The sequence below is a fragment of the Corvus cornix genome, chromosome 1, assembly GCF_000738735.6.
Source record: "Corvus cornix cornix isolate S_Up_H32 chromosome 1, ASM73873v5, whole genome shotgun sequence".
NCBI classification, from domain to species: domain Eukaryota; kingdom Metazoa; phylum Chordata; class Aves; order Passeriformes; family Corvidae; genus Corvus; species Corvus cornix.
In genome coordinates this window covers 10,500,230-10,520,584 of record NC_046332.1, presented here as the reverse complement: position 1 = coordinate 10,520,584, position 20,355 = coordinate 10,500,230, and the positions used below count along the sequence as shown (strand labels likewise).

At 38.5% G+C, this 20,355-nt stretch overlaps 1 protein-coding gene across 1 annotated transcript in view; it reads left to right on the top strand.

The window, feature by feature from the left end:
* Window positions 1-20,355, top strand: part of ROBO2 (roundabout guidance receptor 2) — a 1,042,619-nt gene that overhangs the window by 9,296 nt on the left and 1,012,968 nt on the right. The window contains exon 2 of the mRNA XM_039556213.1: window positions 5,130-5,246. Within this exon, the coding sequence (XP_039412147.1) occupies window positions 5,144-5,246 (103 nt within the window). The 5' untranslated portion in view covers window positions 5,130-5,143. The remainder of the gene's footprint in view (window positions 1-5,129; window positions 5,247-20,355) is intronic.

Below are 20,355 nucleotides of genomic sequence, written 5' to 3'. Positions count from 1 at the left end.
TTTTGGGGTTTGATTTTTTCCCCCTTTCTTTTCACAACTGTGAAACTCCAAACATTTTATGTACCTGCTAAAACTCTTGTATCATGTTGCCATTTCAGAGAGATAGATCCAGCTGATATGTGAGGCTGGCGGCATTAACAATGGCCAGAGAAGCCATTTATCGCTTCCTACTGTCTATACCAGGTATTTCATAGGTGCTGTGTGGAGAGGAAAGCTGTTCTTTAAATATAGAGCTAAGTGGCTAAATTCTACTTCATCTGCAATGGTAACTTCCACTTTTATGAGGCAAGTGACATTCCCATGATTTGCCAGGAAGCTGGCATGTTTTTTTTGTCATTTGCTAAAGATTTATGGAGTGTATGTTTGCATAGAATAAATACTATTTTTTAAAAATATATCTTTGTATAGAAACTTATAAATTGATTATACTAAAAAGGATACTTAAGTCCACATAGTTGATGTACTCAGTGATTCAAACAAGACAAAAGCATATAAAATAACCCAGGCAGTAACAGAAGGAAAGCAAAAAACATGTAAGTTGTTGCCACCCCCAAAACAAATTCTGCAAAGCCATGAGTTTTAGTGGATCATGCCATTGAGATGGCAACAAATCTCTGGAAATACAGCTGAAAGCCTCCCAGCTTTTCATGCCAACACTACTTCAACAGAAGTCTCATCTAAAACAAACTTCAGACTTTGTTATAGTCCTTTATATGACAGATTTATCCGTGTTCCCTGATTTCCTGCCAACTGACTGCACCTGGTTCACTCTAAATTACTTACAGTTAATTGTCAATAAATGTGAAGAAGGTCCTCTTGCCATTTTTCTTTTGGCTGTGAAGCTGGTGAGTCTCATGGCTATTTATCAGGTAGAGTTATACATGCAAGTTTAGAGGAGAAAGAAAAAAGAGTAAAATAGAAGGCGATGGTAATTGTTTTATTATTTTTTTTCCCCATGTGTGTCTTGGTGCAGGATATGTGTGAGCACAGCTGCAGTAAGGTTGAGATGTTATTTAATTCAGCTGAGGCCTGGTTTGATGGGCTATAAAGGGTGAGGGAGGTGGCCTAGGCTTTTCTTCTACTTGTGTAGGGAGAATTGTTGGTGTAGAAAGAAGAGAGAGAAAGTCTTCCAGGTGAGTTTTTATTTCCCTGTTAGCCTGGTGTTTTTCTCTCTTGTAGCAGCTTTGGAGGGTAATATAAAAATAATGTCTTCTCTATGGAGTTAGAGTAATTAATAAATTTTTTTGTGCTATTTGAGATTGTTATTTGTGCATCTTGCTTTTCTTTCAAGAGGCCTTGCAACACCAAAAACTTGCTTTTAAATTATTTTTTGTATAATTGTAATTTCTATTCACCTCTTCAAAAGATAACTGAAGGAAAATGGTGGAAAAAAAAAGGACTTTTTCCTGTCCTCTGTGTCTCCTGACCTGTTTCACCTGCTGTTCCTATTGCTTTGACATACTTATGGCTTGATTCTGTCCTTGGTCATTTTATTCCTCTGTTTGAGGGGCTGAAGCAGCACTGGTGTAAACCCAACTGCTGTAAAGGTTAATTACAGACTTGATAGTTAAGCTTTTTTACTGCAATGTAGTCTCTATTAAAAGAAGTGTTCTTTAATTAAAAAATGTGTTTGTTTGAGATAAACCTGTTTGCCTGCACCTGTGTGAAAAGTGAGGCTGAGGATTCAGAGGGGATTAATGGTTTTGAATCCAAGACAGTTTTCTGCTTCTATAATGAAAGACTCCTGTTGAATTTTCCTTGGGAAATGGAAGCTGTAGTTTGAGCTTTCAGTTACATATGTGTCAGTTACTGTTCTTTGCTTCTTTTCCTTTACAAATTATCAAATAAAAGACAAGAACTATGATAGGAATAATATCTATAAAGCTTATATTCCCCCACTCTCTTTGCAGTTTTGTGTTGTGAAGCGCACTGCTTTCACCCAGTCCCTGCAGCCTCTTCTGCCTCACTCTTTCTTTCAGGGATGGTTCCTGTGTTGAGAAGAAAATGGCTCCTGGATCCAAAATAAAACCTTACACTTCTTGCTTCTTTTGTTTTCAATTGGAATACTATGGATATGGTGTCTAGGCTTCCTCCTAGTAAGATGGCTGTTTGCTTCTGTCTACTAGTTATGAACTTTCAAGGCAAAAAGGCTTTTTTAAAATGTACACATTTCCTGGTGAGGTTCTGATGTTCTCACAGAATGGTCTGGGTTGGAAGAGACCTTAAAGATCATCTTGTTCCACCCCCCTGCCATGGGTAGGGACACCTTCCACTAGACCAGGTTACTCAGAGCCTCATCCAACCTGGCCTTGGACACTTCCGATGATGGGGCAGCCACAGCTTCTCTGGGCAGCCTGTGCCAGGGCCTCAAGAGCCTCAAAGTAAAGAATTTCTTCCTAATATCTAATCTAAACCTGCTCTCTTACAGTCTGGGTCTTAGAATCAAGAATCAAACATGGTTAGAAAGGAAAAAAAGATTTTACCTTTGTATTTATTTTAAGGATCCTTAGGTGCACCATGTCCAGGTTGAATGCACCTCAATGCACACCACACAATAGATTGAGTATAACATTATAGGTGTTGCTAATTAGCATATCTATCAAAGATTCCCCAATGAGAGGCTTGAGTGAGCCCTCTCCCCAAGGAATCTTCCCCTGGATGGTTCTATCTTAGTTTACAGAATGTGTTCTGGAGAGGACCTTGGGGTCTGGGGCACACTGATCCCTAACTACAAATCTTCTAAAATGTTTAGTCTCCTAAACAAGTCTTGGACAAACAAGTCTAAGAATGTAGGCTAAAAAAACACTAAGAATACAGAAGTTATAAAAAGAGTATAAAAGGGGTATAAAAGAAAAGACAAAAAATCAGATGGCATCACTGAGGCCATTCCCCCTTGTTCTATCCTTACGTGCCCTTGGAAAAAACCTTTAGGTACTGGAAAGCATCTTAATGCCTTCTTAGTTGTAATATTTATATTACAGCTAGTAGGGCTGTAGTTACAAATGCCAGCTCTTTGTGGAACTCTAGCTTTCTGTAGACACAGTCAAAACAAAAATTATCTTGGACATTTTAATTAATTGTAAAGTAGGTAAATAACTAATTGAATACCATCTGTTTGCTTGGGCTGAGAATCAAGGATGTGTCTGTTAGTTTGAGGAAAGAATATTCATGAAACAGAATATCTCTTTTCCAAGATCCTGATTCTACAAAATTATTTCTTTGACCTTGCAGTGGTAATGTCCATATATTTTTAGGGCATTTATTTGTATTTGTTGTTCTACATTTTTGCTTTAGAGTTCCCATATTCAGTTGTTTGCTTCTCCTTTCCTCTGGGGGTTAAATAGTCAAAAATAGACAAGGCAAAAACAAATAAAGCTTTTTATCATCCCTTCCTTTCTTCCCTCCAGATGCCTGAGAGGGGACAGGGAGGAACTGTGTGTGCTGGATGGGGAGGGCACTGTTTTGCTGAAATAACAGCTGCTCTAGGGGGCCTCAAACAAGGTCTTCACAAGAAAATCAAGGTGTTTGTAACAATGGAGAGGTTCCCCTGTGCAAAAGGGTTATCCTCCACACCCAGTTTTGAAGCAAAGGACGATTTTCATTCTGAGCAGCTGCAGAAGTGCATGGGCAGCTGTTTTGTGATCTGGGCTGGTGGTTAGAGCACTGATTAAATGCAAAAGTGGAGGTTTGAGAGTCACAGCAAACAGGAAAAATTACCCCTCCCCTTTAACCAATCAACCAAAGCCCCTTCTTGTAGGAGCTTCCACTGCCCGCCTTCCTTCCATGGCGGTGGGGGGGGGGTAGGTGGGAAAGGGAGAAACTGAAGTATAGTATTCTACATGTCTGCTTTTGTAGCATTCCTTAGGTTTTTATTCTGTAAATAATACTGGGGTTTTAGGTTTCACAAAGCAGAGATATTTTTCACTGGAGATTATCAATCAGAATTGAGAATTATAATTTCAGTTAAACCTTTTGTTATGGATGGGTGCTGCATCCATGAGTTTGGAAAATAGCTTTTCTAAAAAGAAAAGTTACTGTAATAGCAATATTGAAAGTATGCTTAATCAGCCAATATGTAAATATATACTTCTGTTTATGTAGTGTTTTCCCTTTCTTTTTTTATGTTGATTTTTTAAAAAATTGTTCTATTGACAAGAATTTTAAGGCTCTTTATAATGGAGAAAAGCACAAGAAGTTTTTACAATACCATCTTTTTAAAAACTACTTATTGATGCAAGATTTCTCACATGTTGGATGAATTTCCCAAATATTCATATACTAATTTCTGTGACAGTTGCCTTTAGACTAGAAATGACATTCTATTTTTTCCATTCAGTCCTGTGTAATTGGTACAGTTGTGCCAAATCTGTATTTGATTAAACAGATCTTCTGAAGGAGCAGGTCTGAGTCAGAGTGCTATAAGGGGAGGTGTGCTGGGGAGTAATAAATAGGTAAATGTTGCTGATGCCAGTGATGATGCCCAGAGAAGCTGTGGATTCCCCATCCCTGGAAGTGTTCAAGGCCAGGTTGGATGGAGCTCTAAGGAACCTGGGATAGTGGAAGGTGTCCCTTCCCATGGCAGGGGGGTGGAAAGGGATGGGCTTTGAGGTCCCTTCCAACCCAAATCATTCTATAATGTGAAAAATGTGGTAACTGGAAGACACAGTTGGTCCCTAAAAACCCACAATGAAAAGCAACTGATAACACATCTCAACGTTGTAAACCCCAAGGTTTTAATAAAATCAAGTTTTAAGTTAATTGTGGGGTTTTGCCTCAGGAAATTTTCTGTGCTATGCAATAAGACTTCTAAGAGATTCAGTGAAGTGCTGCTTGTTCAGGACTTCTAGACCTGGCTGGATTTGTTTTTTTGTTTTTTTGTTTTTTTTTTTTTTGGTGAAGTTCGGGCTTTCTGTATGAAAGAAAAGTTCAAACATTTCAAAGCAGCTTATTTTGATTTTGTAGCAGCCTATGAGGTGACAGTCTTGAGCAAACAGTCAGGGAGGATCTGAATGTAGAGTTATAGAAGATGTGTACTGAGGAAATCTACGGCAATTTTTTGCTTTCCTTCATCCAAAAGTATATTTCCCAAGAGGTATAACTGAAACATTAAATAATATTTCTTTGTGTAGCATCCAATAATGCAATGGCTGGAAGACAAGGAAGTGGCGGAGTAGTTGGCTGGATGCACTGGATATTAGCAATAATTCTGATGCTGTGGGGTCACCAGATCAGTGGACAAGGACAAGGTAAGTGAAGATCTTTTACTGCAGTTTGCCATTGGCACAGTATTGGTTGGAGGAACGAGGGTGTGTGATCAAGTGCTGAACTTCTGTGAACAGCTGATGAGAAATTATAAAAATCTGAAGTACTTCAGTTGAGAAGTCAAATGCTGTTTGGAAAATGATGTCTTGATGCCTTCAGGGATTATCCAGGTGCTTGAATCTGTTTTCATGTGCTCAGTGATTGAAGTGTGCCTTGAAATAAGTCTTCCTTTTGTATTTGTTGTTGGCTCTCCAGGTGTGGAGAAGTAGTTGTTCAAGAGATTATAGGCACGGATGCTTTGTGCTGTTTGGCTGTGATATCTGCAGTGAACCTGCAATATTCATAAAGGCTTTTGTGGCCATGCTATAAATAATCTCCCTGTTGCATTCCTGTCTCACTCACTGATGGTGGTGCATAATAACAGCTTTAGGGATGCAGACAGGCAAAAGAAAAAGTCTTCTTGGGTTTTCAATTTTGAAAAATGAAGCATTATTGCATGTTTCTGATCTGAAGGCTGTATCTGAGGGCTGCTAACAAGAAAGGTAAAACCAGGCTGTTGTAGTTTTTAATATATACCTAGAATGACAGATGCTTGTGTGTTGTGTCAAACTGGGAAGGGGGAAAAATCTCATTGAAAATTTTGAGGCACTGAATTAAAGGGAAGTGGATAGGCATTCCTTTTTGAGTAATTCCTTTATCAGGCCTTCAGGAAATGCATGTTACATGTGAGCTGAGATTTCCACATCCCCCACTTGAGAAGTAAATTAGGAAATGATGTATGTTTTTCAGCTACAGCCTGTCTGTTCCCTCTTAGTCCAGTCACTGGCTACAAGCATGATGTTGGTTAGTGTGTGCAGCCTGTGCTAGGTCCATTTTCTCAGGAAGTTTGGGCTGCAGGAAGAGTTCTTGGCTGTTGGAAGGATAATGGTGTTCACTCTTGCTTGGTGCAGTTTTAGAGGTAGGAATTGGTTGTAAATTGTGCACTGCAATTCTGCTGGAAACTTCTGTGGAAATGCTGTGTGTTGATGCCACAGATCCTCAAAGCCAACCTGGCAGCCCGTATAGGACTTGAGCAGGGAATTGAGTGTTTTGCAGGGAGTCACCAGCTGTTCTGTGATATAAGTTGTATTTGTACAAAAAGGGGTGCTGCTTTTCTAAAGTGTCCATTTTGATACTATGGTCTTTGAATTGGAAAACCAGATACATTTGAAGGCTGACTATTTTGTGGTATTGTGCTAAAATGTGATGGGTGTGGTAAATTTCAGTTTTATGAAATACTGGTGAATGGCACTGGAAAGAAACACAGATACAGCATCTTGAAAGAGTTTGTTTTCAAAGTGGGTGATGTGAGGGCACTTGTGCTGTGAAATATTCTTTATGTGGTTGTAAACCCTTTGTGAATTCCTGGCTGATGACAAGATAGTCTTGATCTGTGAACTGACCTTTAGTCAAGTAGTTCTGTGTGTTTCTGTTTTCTAATAATTACCAAATCATAACTACCTAATAACTACATGATTGTAGAAAAATGAAACTAGTAAAACAAACCATTCTATAATGCAAAATGTCTTCCTAAAATTAGCAGTAATCCTTAGTGGAAAAGGGATATGAACCACCATCATGTTATTTTGCTTTAATTTTAAATAACTTTGCTAGGTTGTAATGAAGCTTTTGAATATTAAATACCTCTAAGCAAGTCTAGTGTAATAAAACTGGCTGTGTTTCAGGCTTGATAGACTTTGTACTCTACTCTGATGGATGTGTAGTGTTGATTTTTGAGCATACACTTATTGCAACTGCTGTGCACTGTTTGAACCTTCACTTGAGAAATGTGAACTTGTAATAATAAGAAAGTAGTAGATTATAAACAAGGAACAAGTATTTTTTGGCATAATTATATATGCAGGGTATTAAAAAAATGCAGAACCTCTAGGTTTCTGGATACAGCCGTAATTTTGCTGTGGGTTTCTGTTAACACTTTATTTTTCTAAAGTAAAAAGTAAAGCCCTTTGGCCATGCCTTGCAGGAACACGAGAAATGTAATTTCTGATTAATTTGAGTAAAATTAATATTAATTATAAAGTTTGGTTATTTGGAGTCTATCAGGACAATAAAATGAAGAAATAATGATTCTGTGTCTGGGCATAAAACCAAAAGTGTTTGAAAGCCATATGGCTGCATTTAAAGCAAACAGCTTCTGAGTCACGTAACTTCAGCGTGAGTGGGTTGCTATGGAAGTTAGAAAGAAATCAACATTTGTTCCACCTCCATTTCCAATCTGAATAGTAAACTCAGATTGAAAACCCTTTGTTTTCAACAGCTCTTTCTATCTGTCTCTTTGTACACGTTAACCCAACCCAAGAATTCTCTGGTTCTGGAAGAATTCTCTGTGGGGCTGCACCTTGCTCTATTCATGTGTAGCTTAGGACTAGATACTTCAGTCTACCCAGTGTAAGCGTCCAGTAGAGACTGGAGTAAGGAAGAAACTGTTTTAATTTATTTTGCGCTCTTGCAAAACAGAGAAATGTGTAATTTTTAGAGTTTTGCATCCATTCTGCTTTTCTCACTTACCTGAATGTTGCAGGTTTACTCCTCTGTATTCAGAGGAGTAAATATATGTTGGCTATATTCTGTAGACATAAGTAACTTTAGAAAAATACTTACCTCTTTAACATTGAGCCATGAGTAATTTAAAGGGTATTTTGAAACAGACTTGTTTCTCTTGGTGAACTCGGAGAAATCATATATCTGGAAGTCTGAAGTTACTTGAACAAAAAGCAGGCAATTACTGTTCAGTGATATCCACAAATAGTGTTAGTATTGATATTTAAGACAGAAGATGAATAAGGAGTCCTGGAATCTAATAATGTTCAGACTTGTAAAAGAAGTGGATGTTGCTTAATATCTGGAATTTCACTGCTGTATAAATGAAGCAGGTGCTCTCTTTGAAGCTCTGGAGTTGCTGGATAAAAGAGTGTCTGCTCTCTGAAGAACATGGCAGTAATGCTGGTGTTCTTGGATGCATGCTTCCTGCCCAAGAAGAGCCTTTCAAATCTTTTTTTTTTTTTTTTTTTTTTCCCCCAGAGCTGTCAGGGTACAGTGTTGACAGGTTGCTTTATTTAATGATCAAGCATAAAGGCTGTACAATGTGCTACAGCCAAGAGACTTCAAACAATGTGCTAGAAAGCAGTGGGTGTTGCTGGCTAGCCAAGCTCTGACCCCCTGCCTGCAGGAACTTTATTCCCCCCAACACAGGCCTAATGGGGGAAAAACTTAAACATGTTGTATGTATTAGTAAGAATTTAAACATGTTTGAATTTAAACAGTATTGTATGTAAGTATGTAATATTTTTGGTTTCTTTTTGCATATTTGTAACTTTAACCAATGGTAAAGTAGGTCATGCTCAGCCAGAATTATGGCTAACTTGGCATATACAGGAGTGTATGTCAATATACCTTCAGGAACAGAAAAAGGGAGTCTTTGCTGGATTTCAGAGTCAGGTGGCAGCTTATAGTTGAGAACAAGCATTCAAATTGCCTCAATTTCACCTTCTTTTGTCTGTGCTGCTGAAAAAACCCAAATGTTCCCCAAAGCATACTCCAAAAGCAATGAATAACAATGTCTTCACTCAGTCCTGAAATCCTGAGATTATTGTTGCTTGCTAGTAGTGGGAAGGAAGGCAGATTGAGGATACCGGAGATTTCTTCCTGAACCCATCCTTAGTGACATGTTTTGGCTATGAATACTAAGCTGTGGTATCTATTTTCAGCTAGTGCACTTTGCTGTGGGCTAAAGCAGCTGTGTGTCTTTCTCTAGCTCAGCTGTCTCTCTGACAAGGTAAAGGAAAGTATTTTGTATATATAGAGTGTGTATGTGTGCACATATACAGTCGTTTATGATACTAAATGACTGGCAGTGATTTTGGCATTAAAAAATGTAAAACACCAGAGAAATAAAAATTGGCTGTAGAAATGGAGTCTTGGAACTGGTTCCAAATTTCACCCCTCAGCTAATCCTGAAATGGTACATGGGTGCTGCGGTGCCATGATTTGCATCCAGCACTGCCAAATCTGCCAAGTGCATGTGTGTAACCTGGCTTGTGACTCCCAATGGGAAGAGGAGCAGCCCCATGGTGACATGGAATGGGATCCAGGTGGCACTGCTGCCTCAGAGATGCTGCCCAGACCAGCCTTGTGCACATCGGGCTTCCAGGTCACTGAGCCCATCCAGAGCCTGTGGCATAGCCCAGCAGGGTCGGATGGGTTTTCATGCTCAGGGGAAGAAAGCTGAGATCTGTTCTGGGTGTCTGATACGAGCTGACTTGCAGGCTTTTGTTTTAATGGTGATTTCTGCTATCTGAAAATCAGTCCTCTTGTCTTGCATCAATCTTTTGAACTCACCTTTAAATAAATAAATGTGCAAAGCTGCAGGTAATGTATGAATGCTTTAAAAAGAGTACAATGGAAGATGGCCCAGCTTTGAGCAGGAGGTTGGGAGCCTTCAGAGCTCTCTTCCAACCTGAACATTTTCCATGATGATATGAAAATGTTTAACTACAGAAAAATTGCCCCTTAAAAAAAAAAGATAAATTATATGCTTCCTAACATTCCACCAATATAATGCAACTCCCATCAACTACACTAAATTCAGTAAAATCTTAGCCCAGTAACTCCCTGGAAGAAGCTACCTTTTCAATCATGTTTAAGCAGAAACTTTTTTTTTTTTGTTTGTTTTTTGCAATTTACAGGCAGGTCATCAGATTAGAGCATCAGCTGCTGGGCAAGTTTATACTTAGCGTTGCTCAACATCTTCCCCAGAAAGAATTGTCCCACCTTGACTATTTCTAGCAGACATTTGAGATTTGGCATTTTCTCAGACTGTGCATGTGTGTATCCCATGTGAAATCCCATTCAGAATTTTCTGAGATGAAAAGTTGGTTGGAATTTCTGCTCTCAGTGGGGCTGGAGTAGCAGTAGATTGTACATAACACACACAAGAGCAGCTGACCCTGAAGCTGGTCTCCTGATCCCTCTGTGGCACTGCAGTGAGAAGGCAATGCACTACTGTTGTTGGGCAAAATGGGGAAGGGGAAAGGCAAAAAAAGGCTCTGTTGTGATTCCTCTTGAATCTCTAAATAGCCTCACTTCCTCTCATTAGGAGCAGCAAATACAAGATAAACACCGTCAGAAACTGGGGGATAAAAACGTTTAAAAAAGTCAGAATAGGTTTGTGGACTTCCTGGACCAGACCAAGTTAAAGTTCCATTCCTAGTCTGAGTATCTCTCTATGCTGGCACCCTGAAATATTAAACAATATTTCATATTTTTGGCCTGGCAGTATAAGTAAGAAAAGTTGCAATTGTTCGTTAAAAATGATACATGCATTTGCTGGCATATTTGAACACATCTTCTATGCATATGTGATATGTATTTTAAAAATGTCACATTTTGGAGAATGTGTGTACTAGGGCAGGTGTCCTGTGAATAATCTGGTATAAATGAGGCTATCACAAGAAGAAAAAATTTGTGGAGCCAGTCAGTACCCACAACAGCTACAGCAAGGTGGGAGCCCTAATATTGTGTTCTGTTATTTATGCTGGAAAAAATTCTTCTCTTGAAAGCAAGCATTTGGGATATGAGAACTGCGGAGAAGGTATTTCTGGAAGAAACTCCTGTACCCATTTCTACACCTCTGTCTAATCACACCCCAATGCTATTTAAGTATACTGTAATATTCCAATTTAAAGGAAACAATCTCCTACTATTCATATCTCCTTTTAGGTAAGAAGATACTAATGAAATACATAAGTACTTTTAATGTCTCTACAAAGATTATCAGGATGTATTGCAGAATATATGAAATTGTTTTAAGGTAATCAGTTCATATCCTGTGAATGAAAACAAAGCTCATTCCAGCAAAATGAAACTTAGCAGTACTGTTCTCCTGTGAAGGATTCTATTGCAGAGAGCTGGTGAGCACTCATTTGGTCCCCTGCGTTGAGTCTTTGACAGACTTGTGCTTGGATCCAAATCTAGATTAAACTTAGATGAGAAGTTTAAACAGTCTTTGCTTGCACACTGTCAGCTATTTTAAGTTCAGGTGGTATAGTAAGAATAATTCGGGATAGAACAACCCAAGCTTTCCAGGCAGGTTATGTTACATTGCAGTTATTCCTTCTATCTTGATGCTTCCTCACTGTGGAATTCTAGTGGATATTTGAGTTAGGTGATGAAGAAGCTGAGTAATGATGGGGCTAGACCTGTGTCTGTATCCTCACTGTAGGTGTGTGAAGGCATTTAGAGACATTTGAGTGAGTTCTTGGAAACACCAAGCCCAAAACTTTTGTTCTTGAGACCAAGATGTACTGTGCTGGAAGGAACAGGAGATGTGTGTGAATGGCACACCTAAAACTCATGTTCTCACTTCTGCCCATGCAAATTGGATGCTACATTTTATAGGTGGAAAGGTGGTTTGTGTCTACACCTGTGCATGATAAAAAAATTCAAACTGCAAAACAAAGTCTTGTTTCTGGTTCAGCAGCCTGTAGTGGAGGGCTTCAGCTTTAGTGGAAGAAGCATCAGCCTTAATGCAAAGTGACTGCTGCTTGTCTCATCATAATGTTCTCAAAATACATTTGAAAGCACAGTATCAGCCTGTACCTTTACCCTACCAAAGTACCAGTAGTTTTTTATAGCAATTGAACATGATTTAGTACTTAACCTTTCTATCTTATACATTCTGCAGCTTTGCTAATGGATAGCAACGCTGTATTTCAAAGGGAGGATTTGTTTTGTTTTTAATGGAATGGTTAATAGTAGCCACTTTAAAATTGGCAAGTAGCTTTAAAAAAATAGGCTGTTAATCAATAATATATTACATTTTTTTAAAAGAGGTCTTAATTTGTGTAGGCAACACCCTTTGCAGAAACTCTTGATGGGAAAGAAACCAGGAGAGTGTTTCTTTTGGGTATTCTCTCCTTGTGCATGTACCTGCCACAGGTACTGGCTAATTGAAAAGTGAAATCTGAAAAAAGGCCACTGCACATACCACCTTGTAATGCAGCCGAACTTCTGCATGGGCTGTGGGATTTAAATTCGATCACAAAGCATGCTTTACTTTCAATCAATTATATTTCCATTTGTCAGAAATCCTTCTTGCAGGCAAAGACACTGCACAGTTAATGCAACCTACAAATACTGCGTTTTTCTTTAGAATTTATCTTCATGGATTTTCACAAAAAATATAAGTTATTAAGCATGCAGACTTTGCTCTTTGTGGCCAATGATCAAAAAATATGTTGTGTCTTGCCTATTTCAGAGAGATCCAAGGTAACTCAAACAGTAAACAATTAAATATAAGACCTCATCATTACAGATTTCACTGCAATGTTATTCTCAGAAATTATGCAACAGACGGTAAGATTACTTTTAGCATTAAGTACAGGAGGAGATAACTTAAGCAGAGTACCTATTATTAATGAGGAAGTAGAAAATCGGTGGTAATAGTGCTAAGCAGCCAAGGAAAAATGGTTCTTATTACTGAGGTGACAAAAACCTGTGAAATTTTTGGTAGAAAGTGATAAAAGGGCTTGAGAATTCTCATGAAAAATGTGAACTATCTAAGAATAAATTTAGGTTTTCCTCATGAGTAATTTGCATTAATTTGCCTGAGGTTATTTACATGACTCTCTTATGACCTGAAAAGTATCTCTCTTCTGTGGACTGTGCTTTCTGTAGCTGTTTTCCCCCAGGATTGTTAGTCTGCATCTTTGAGAGGTGAAAAACCTTTTGCTGAAGAGGTTCTGTGGGGAGCAGGAAATGATTTGTTCCATATTGGGGAGCAATGCATAGGAAATTAGACCTGATATAGGAGATGAATGTCTGAATAATAAAAGGTCTCCTCTTCCATACACAAAGAGCACAGGTAACTCTTGTTAGCCTTCAGTTCTCATAGCTTGGCAAACCAGAAATCAGTGAAAAGAATGAGAGCAGGTACTGAGTGTAGTTTTACGTTCTTAGTAGAACTTGAGTTGCAAAAGTAGATGTTCTATTACATGGAAAATTAAGACAAACTGAGACAATCTCAATGTTGAACATTTGAATTAATGGCCTAATGCAATTCAAGATGGATAAAGTTTTTTAACATCATGCTATTTACTGGGCCATAAATAGCTATATAGGAAGAATGTTTCTGAGAACAGGTGTGTGCTTTGTGTGGTTGGTTTGTTTTAGGTAGAAAGTTCAGTGTTTACAATTTGCAAGTTTAAATCCTCAAGAACGGCTTTCCAGGAAACTTTAGTTTTGAATAATGAGAACTTTCTAATGAATGTGTGTGTAGTTGAGACCCCCAGATGTCATCACCTGGAAACAAGCTTTGATGATTCAGATAATTGGTGGTGCTGCTGTGGCAACTTTTCTTCCAGATGGACCAGGACTCACTTCCCATTGTGTAGGAATTAATAATTATCCTATCATTAAACTCAAACACAATTTTTATTTTCCTTTCCAAAGAGCAAATTTACTTATTAGTTGACAGGATATGAATAAAACCACCACGTGATACAATTTAAAATGTTTCATTTTATATAATTTAAAGTCTTTCATTTTGGAAAATACGGTGTTCTTGATGTTTTAACAGAATGTATGAGGCTTCAAAAACGTTCTTGGCAGTCGCTGTGGTAGTAAGCTTCATGAAAAATAGTAAGAATTGGCAGTAAGGAGAATGATACAATGCATGTAGTATAAAACACTTTATCCTGGAATGTGTACAAGTACTAAGTGTCCTAATGTATATTTATTGAGATAGAGCTTGGAGTTTTATTTATGTTGCATTTTAAATGAAAGTATTTTAGGATTCAGTTGTCTTTTTGTCCATTTTTTTATACACTTATTTGTAAAAGTTACCATAACCATTAACTGTCAGATCTTGGTGACTTAAAATTAACCTCTAAAAGGATATTGCAGGAAGCTCATAGTTCAAACAGGCTTTTTTGGTATCTTTGGTAATTGAAATATATTTGCTTTTAGCCAAGTTTTCCTTTATTCTTCAGTTGCTGTTTGGGGTTCATTTCTTTCAACAACAACAAAACAGAAAAAAGATCCAAACAAACCCAACAGCAAATTCTTTTCAGCCTTTTTAAAAACAGATCCCTCCATAAGCAAGTGCTATGAAAGGTTTATTAGAGTGAGGATGCCCAGCCTGGGTTCCAGCATTAATGGCTACTTTCCTACAAATACAACCTTTTCCCATCTTTCAGCTCCTGTGCTGGCTGGTTGATGTTTGGGAACAGATACTCATTTTTTTTCTTGCTGCCACTTGCTGTTCTGTTTAGATCCTCACTTCTCCAAGAGAAATAAATCCCAGCAAAGGTTTTGGAATGGCAAATCTTCACTGGAAGAAAGCCAATAAAAGTCATCTTAAGCTGACTTCACTTTTGGTATTTGGGACATCAAATCTCACCTTCCAGAAGAGAAAATCTGGGGAGAACTGTCAAAATGTATGGGAACAAGTGATGGTCAGTAACTACTGAATCATGTGAGGATAAAGGAGGGGCAGAGAGCAGGAGAAGTGGAAAGTGGCATCCTCTTCATGAAGAGTGAAGCAAAGATAAAAGGTCATCACTTAGCCCTTCTAGCTCTGCTTTGAAGAAAATTGAGAGCAACCAAAGACTATTTAATGGCAGGTCTGTAGGACTATAAAGGCAGAGTGTCCTATGCAGTGCCTTGCATGTGAATTGGTTAATTGCAATTTGTGCCTAGAACTAAGTAGGCCATTTCAGTGCTCACCCTGGAGGGGAATTATCTGGAGGTCTTGAATCTTTCTGTACCTCAACACCAGTTCTGGAATCCATCCAGTGAAGGCTGTCTAAGAAATACTATTTTTTTATAAAAGAAAATTGTTTGGTTATACTTATTGGGTGACATTTTATTAAAGTGAGGAAGTTCTCATTAACACTCAGTTCAGGGAAAGTGGTCTTCAAAGAATTATCTCATGCATTAGATGAAAGTGTTCAGTGATTTGCAATTTCAGAACAGTCTTTCATTCACAGTTTAAAAATTGCCAGCAAATGCACAATTAATTACATAACAATTTAACTTTGACAGCTCATTTCTGGATCAGATAAAATAAGTCACAGCTTTCTCATCTTGCTAAATGATGTTTCACTGCTTTGTGCCTATGCTTCATAGTTGTAGGGTCATATCATTAAAAATACATGGGGAAGAATGTTGTTTCCATTATTCTAATATGTAGTAGAAAATGCAGATTATTTCTTATCTGTTTAAACCGATCACTATGAAAGTGAATATTCTCAATTTTCTCAGTCTGTGTTAAAAGCAGGGGATAATACCATGTGATAGATTTTTTTTGTTGTTGTTGTTGCTAAGTTCAGGCAAATAATACAGAAATGTTTCAACCATATAAGTTAAAAGCAAAACCTTACTGAGAAGAACCGAAGTTTTATTTTGCTGAAAAGAAATACTGTGTTGCATATTTTGAGTCCAAAGCATGCCATGCTCTTCATGATCTATCTGCAATCTGTTTCTTTAAAAAAACTCTGGCATTGATCATTGCCAGTAATAAATCCTATGATATTTCTCTATTATAGAGAAGTAGCCTAGGGCAATTCTTTTTCATGTATATTGTAAGATTGCAGATACATGTGTATGTGCCAAGCACTTTCCTGCTGGTTTGATTTGCTGCAAGATTTTATTATTTATTAATTTGAAATGAATGCGTAATCCCATTTACATGAGGGATCTGTTAGTGAAGTGCACTTTGAAAATTTGTCTTCACTGGTAAGACTCATAAATCACATGCTATAAAACTTTTAGATGTTTTGCTTTAGACTAGTATAAAGTTCCCAGGAGAATTTTGAGAAACATGGGGCTTCAGGTTTCACATTGTTTGTACTTAGCACTGTCCACTTGAGTCTAAGGGTTCAAGTGTCCTGTGTAAAGTCGTTTCACATTTTTTTTTAAATGTCAGCTGAAGCAGCAAAGATGATGTTGAGCAGTGTATAGAAAGTGGTCAGGTGTTCTCAGAATGGCTGAGGTTGTAAAGGTCATCTGTGCCAACCTCCCTGCTCAAAGGAGGCTCAGTTAGCAGAGGGAACCCAGGAACATGTACAGACACCTCTGCAATACAAATAATTGGGAGATGTAGAATTATTATTGCTCTGTAGACTACCTTAAAAATATGAGGGGGAGGGCATTTGTAATTCTAAATGTAATTTTGCATATTAATTTATGCATGTGTGTGACAGGCAAACTGTGATTGTTTCACTGGGCTGTCCATCAGCAGGAGAATGAGCTTAACAAATACGTTCATTCTTGTACAAATCAGGAGGCAGATGCTGTGCTTGAAGTGCCACTGTACACAGCATGGGCTCATAAATGTCTGTTAAGAAAAATAAACACAAGCATGACAGGCTTCCTGTGAAACTGCTAACTTCATCTGGCAGGTCACTGTCATTATCTCTGACTTGAAATGCAGTGGAAGCTTTAGAATCCCCCACTCCTCCAAATTGTTGTCTTTATAGACCCTGTGTGTGGAGTAAGGTGTTTGTTGTGAGGAATCCTTTGTTTTAGCTTCCAGTGTGCTTAGACATTCTGAATTCATAGCACATACAGCCTTCCCCTGCTCAGCAAAACAGGCAAGTTAGGTGTTCTAGCTCAGTTCAAATCTCTGTAGGCATGAATATTTGGCCAGATTGGCACCCTATCTGATGGAATTTTAGCTTGGTCAAAAAAAGCTTTACAACCACAAGTCAAAAAAATTAAATTGTATGCAAAAGGTCTCTTTATCTTCTCTATTTATTGTGTGTGACTTTGTGTTGTTTCTGTTTTTCATAGTATAAGTATTAAATCTGCCTTCAACAGGCGCTTGTGTGCAGTTGGTGCATCTGTTTATTCTATGGAAAATTGCTTTATCATTTTGTCTGCTTTATTTGTGGTGGTATATTTTTACCGGAGAAATTCTGCTTTCCTTCACCTAAACCCTTCTAAAGAGCTAATTTCATTACTGTTTTCAAGCTGCAACTGGGTGACATGCAGGGAATATGATGAAGGGTGTTGTGAACACAGGCTATATGTAAGTGAGCACCTGCAAGATTTAACTTTGTAAGCCCTCAAATAAGATGGACAGCTACACTTTTATTAATAGAGCCTAAATGTGTAAAGTTGGCTACAATTCTGAGATTGTAATTCAATAGCAAAGCTTTTGACCACTTTTGGGCCCTCTGTTGTGCACAGTCATCACATCAGCTCTGAGGGAAAGTAGTGATTTATGTTGTCCACCCAGCTGGCTCATAAATTTTACCATTTTTGAATCCTGTCTAATAGAGTCCTTTGTCCTTTACAAGGCCAGCCACTGAAAAGGCCTGTGACTTTCTGATAACAGTTTGCATATGTTTGAATTATTTTTCCTCTTAAAAAGAAGAAATTCTGCATATTCCTCAGTGTTTTCTAGATCTGACACAGGGAACACTTCTAGAATCAGCATAAAATTATTAGCTTCTAGGACACTTCTTCAACAGAGTCTGTATTTTAAAGTGTATGGAACTTCCAGTGTGTGATTTTTTTGCTTAACTTGGATACAGATCATCTAAATACATTAATACTGTGAAAATGTTACTAAGCAGTTGTTAGAAGAGGTGGCTCTTGCTGAGGTGGTGCTGGGAAGTAATGCATTCTAATTGAATTCCACAGAAAAATCCAGAAAGCATTTCAGTGAGGATGCTTTACAAGCTTGCTGAAGGCAGCAGTCTCCTCTCACTGTAAAAGCATGAAAACAAATGGTTCTAATTCTTCTTGTTTTCACAGTAATAACTGTCATAGGTTAAAACAGATATTTCCATTAGAGCACTTGTATTAGGTTAGCTTAGCTTGTTGAGAGGTAATAATGACTTTGCTCCAAGGATGAGGAGGCAGACAAGGAATCAAATTATTATCAAAGGAAGCTGCAAGTACTTTGTAAGTATATCAAGACATAAGTTAGTCAGATTTGTAGTAGAAGTACATATAAAGGATGGGGATGGGTATTTTAAAACTTTTTTCTCACATCTTAGAAATTTCCTTGTGGAAGTACACAAATTTTACTTCCATGTGGATGGAGGCAACCGGTGTGTTGTGCTAACATCACATCATTATACAGCATTCCTCCATGATGTACAAGGAACTGCTTGGGGATTTTCCTTTCTTTAGAGGGCAAAAGGAATTCTGTAACTATGGTAATATGGTTTGCCTTAAGAGTAATGTTTGGATTATAAACTGAAATAAGTAGTGGCATAAATTCCCAAGAGAAATCACTGATGCCCCATCCCTGGAAGTGTTCAAGGCCCGGCTGGGTGGGCTCTGGCAACTGGATCTAGTGAAAGGTGTCCCTGTCCATGAAAGGGGGGTTGGAACTGGGTGATCTTTAAGGCCCCTTGAACCCAAACCATTCTATGCCTCTATTTTGAGATTGGCTGCAGGCCCCCTCTTCAGGGGAACTTTTCCTTGTATCATGCTGAGAAATCCCACATATAATAAAACACAATTCATTTTATTGCATTGCACAGGTGCTATAAATGGTAGACAGCTCCAGGAACAGGAAGAATTTAATTATTTAAATAATCTTAAGGTAAATTTTCTATGTGTCTGTCTTCCTCCGTTAATGTGCAATGTGTAGGATGCAGTGGACAGGATTTGCATATTATTACAATAGAAAGGTAAGGAAGTATGTTTGCTTCTTAAGGAAGTTAGAGTCCTAGAAATGATTTTGTATTTGTGGGAGGATGCAAAGTGCTGTGTCCTGTCTCCTAAATGCACAGTATTAGAAGAGCCTGGGGCAATGCTATTGCCTAAGTTGCTGTTTTAACAACTTGGCCAAGTTATGAATAAGGCACAGCATTTGTTCCTCCCCAGGCCCTCAAACCAAATCAGTCTGAAAGTAGTGACTCCTGGCCTTGGGTGTTTAGTACCATCTCCTGGAGCAGAAGGACCTTGCTGGCTGCCTTCTGTGGTACCTAAGACTGGGATGTCACTGTTGCTCCCTGTACCTGGCATCTCCAGCCATTGCATGGGACTGCACTCCTTTCTTCCCTGTGTGGGTTTCGTGTTTATTTTGGGGGAACAGAGAGGTGCAAAACTACTGAAGATTTTTTGCCCAAGTACAGCAGCATCCTTCAGCAGTCTGAAGCTCCTCTCCCTGAGGAGACCAAGGCTCTTGGTGTGGCAGTGGCTTAGCTCCTGCTGCAGCTGCCAGTGTGACCACCTTCCCGACAGGACATCTCCCTGTGCATGGGCTTTCCCTTGGGATAGCACAGGGCTGCTGGCACTGTAGGGCAGTGTGACACCTTGCATCCTGTGGCACCACTGCTCCCCTCGCCACCCTGGAGCTTCCTTAGCTCTTTTGCTCACATGCCCGTCTCGAAAATGTCTTGATGTTTAATTCGTAACACAAAGCTTGCGATTAGGGGGCCAAGTAGCTGCCTCAGGTTTGGAGCTGGAGGATCTGCTGTATCAATTTATATCCTTGAGTTAGGCAGGGACTCACCATCAAGCGTTTTGGCAGGGGACCAGCTAAGCATTACTGTCGCATTTGATTCTTTATTAGGCACTCTAAATGGGTATTGGAGTTCAGAGAAAATAAGATCTAGCATAAATACTGGCTTAATTTGTGTATGTTGACTGGGTTTACACCAGGCTTTGGTTTGTTTACATTCAATTAGAGATGGTATGGAAAAAGATTTATGTGATAATCCATATCAAAGGGCCAGTTACTAATGAAGACATTGGTAATTCTAGGAGTAATTAAATTTCATCTGAGCTAATTACTGAGGTATTCTAATTCAGAAGCCTCTAGCCACAAATATTGAAAATCCATTTATTTAACTCAGCTTTTACTTAGCTTGTTGCACTAGCTGATAATACACATTCATTTCTAAAGCATTTCCCTTGGGTGTCCTCTCTTTCTTGCTGTGGATGTGTGTCTACAGATACTTCCTTTCTGTTTGAAATACAGTAGAAAATGGTCTTCACACATTCAGGTCCACAATAAAGCAGTTGAGTGGAGTTTCTTATCTTTGAGTAGAACAAAAACTATTGTTGAGGAGA